This window comes from Castanea sativa, chromosome 8 (genome assembly GCF_040712315.1).
Source record: "Castanea sativa cultivar Marrone di Chiusa Pesio chromosome 8, ASM4071231v1".
Taxonomy (NCBI): domain Eukaryota; kingdom Viridiplantae; phylum Streptophyta; class Magnoliopsida; order Fagales; family Fagaceae; genus Castanea; species Castanea sativa.
Genome location: NC_134020.1, coordinates 33,191,355 through 33,193,837, shown reverse-complemented (window position 1 = coordinate 33,193,837; position 2,483 = coordinate 33,191,355). Strand labels below are relative to the sequence as shown.

Genomic DNA, 2,483 nt, shown 5'->3' with positions numbered 1-2,483 from the left:
GAATAGACAAGTGAGACAGAAGGCTTCTGACACGTCTATACTGGCAGCTGGAATCAGCTTCCCCAAAATTTCCATTTCTTTGCTAATGGCCCATGACTCATAGCCCAGCTCACACTCACACCCCCACCCACGAAAAAAGGTTGAAAATTCACACTCTCCGTGTACTATATATACGCTTCACCCACTCACCCTTCTTCTCGTTTTCTTCTTCCTTCTCACTCTCTCACTCTCTTTCTCTCCCCCATTAGTCACAACCTGCAAGGGCCTCTCCTTCCCGCCAAAAGCCCAATATCCTAATTAACTTTTTGGGGTCGTAATAATTACATATTGGCTCTTCTCTCTCTCTCTCTGATAAAAATCTTTGTCCATCCATCTCTGTGTATTCAAGTACATGATTTCAAAGTCATTTGCTTTCCTTGCTGGGATATCTACAAAAAGATTCCTCACTCCATATATACAATCAGTACCACTGTCTTTTCTCTTTTTCTTTTTCAATTTCGCTTCCAGGAGGAATATATAGAATAGAAGAATCTCCCTATTTGCCTTCTCGTTTTCTTCTATTTCTTCTTTTGTCCCAACTATATGCTTTTTCGACCCTCTCTACTTTTTTTCTACAACAAGTACCATGATATGTTTCGATGATCCTCGATACTCATCCACCATGTACGTGCAACCCCACACAGTGAAATACTCAGAACACAAAGTAACCACAAGCAAGCTCGTCCCTGACCCAAAAGCCATGCCTTCAAAACTCGTGAGGATCATACACACCGACCCCTACGCTACAGACTCTTCCAGCGACGATGAGCCAGAACGGAGACCCGTACGGAGAATCAAACGGCACGTCAGAGAGATCAGCTTCGAGCTCCCATCGCTTCCCTCGAGCTCACAGTTGCAAAAGCAAGAAGTATGCAAGAAGAGACCGGCGAAATCGCCGGTTTCCGCCGCCGTAAATCGCCGGACAAAGTTCAGAGGCGTCCGGCAACGACCGTGGGGTCGATGGGCCGCCGAGATCCGAGACCCGACCCGTAGAAAACGGGTCTGGCTTGGTACCTTCGATACGGCGGAGGAAGCTGCTTCTGAGTACGACAAAGCTGCGGTTAAACTCAAGGGTCCTAACGCCGTTACCAATTTCCCTAACTCCGTTATTACGGAGACGTCTGTTGACGTGGACAGTGTGAATTACAAGGGGATCGATTCTCCTGCCTCGTCTGACGTGGCTTCCTCATCTCCTATCTCAGTTCTCCGTTACGAGGAATCGTCGCCGTCCGATGACCTCGGTTTCGGAGACGTCGATGTTTTCGGGTCAGATTTGGACGTGCCGTTAAATTTGACGAATTTCGTTTTGTCAAAAAAGCCCTTGGTCGAGGAGGTGAAAGAGTTAGAGTTCGATGACTTTGGTTTCGGGGACGTCGATGCTTTCGGGTTTGGTATTGACGGGCCGTTTAATTTGACGGATTTCAGGTTGTCTAGAAAGCAATTGGTCCAGGAAGAGGAAGAGTTCGGTGAGTTTGACGTCGATTCGTTCTTAGTATAATAGTTTCATCTTCTTAAAAAAAAAAAAGGAAAAAAAGAAGCACGTGTTGTCGGGAGATATTTGGGAAAGGAGAGGGACAGTTTGGTAATATGGTACCTACTGGTGTATCCAATAGTAGTTATGTGTCATAGTTTCATTGGTTTATTTCGGGGACGGTAAGGAACTGAAAGCGCATTTTTTGTCGGAATTCCGAAAGTAACCTTGATATTTTTGATAGTGTATTGGTCAAAGTACGGAGTGTTAATACTAATTAGTAAGAGTTAGCCGGTTTTAGCACTATTATAATACGGCGATTTTGTCTCGTGTCGTGTTACAAAGATTGTCTGTAATGACTAATGAGAGTAATCTGTGTATTGTTCTGTAATTTTCTAAATTATTATTAATTATAATTTTATTATTCGTGTATAATTGTAATTGAGTAATGCTTTTTATCTGGAGCCATTAGTAATATCACTATTACAATAAGCATTCAATTGTTTGAAAAAAATTTATAGCTCTTACCATTTTTTTTATTGTAATGATGTGTATCTTCTTTTTAAAGAGATTTTTGCAAGGAAAAGACGGGTTGGAGTGAGTGAAGGGTATCAAGGGTTGAGAAGAATTTTTTTTCGTACCACCTCTTGTTAGTAGTACTATTCTTTTAAGAATAGCACTTTCTTTATTCTATATGTAGCAAATTATTACAAGGTGAAATTTAATGAGAGCAACCCAAAAATCATCGAGAATCTCATAAATATCACGGGACTACGTAACCAATCTCTTGTCCTTGGGGTTTGTGTCGAATACTTGGATACTCTACGCCTAAGCGTTGAAAAGTAATAAATGCTTTTTTTGGTTATGAAACTATAATAAATGGGATTTTGGTGCTACATAATTGAATATATTAATTAATATAATAGGAGAATGGTATAAAATAGTGTAAAAAATGGACTTGTTCTTTTGGTTT

General features: G+C 41.1%; 1 protein-coding gene across 1 annotated transcript; it reads left to right on the top strand.

Annotated features, from left to right (window-relative positions):
- Positions 1-201: 201 nt before the first annotated feature.
- LOC142608174 (pathogenesis-related genes transcriptional activator PTI6-like) lies at positions 202-1,942 on the top strand. The gene has a single exon (XM_075779887.1). It carries the CDS (start codon positions 626-628, stop codon positions 1,535-1,537), a length of 912 nt encoding a protein of 303 aa, XP_075636002.1. The 5' UTR covers positions 202-625; the 3' UTR covers positions 1,538-1,942.
- Positions 1,943-2,483: the final 541 nt, after the last annotated feature.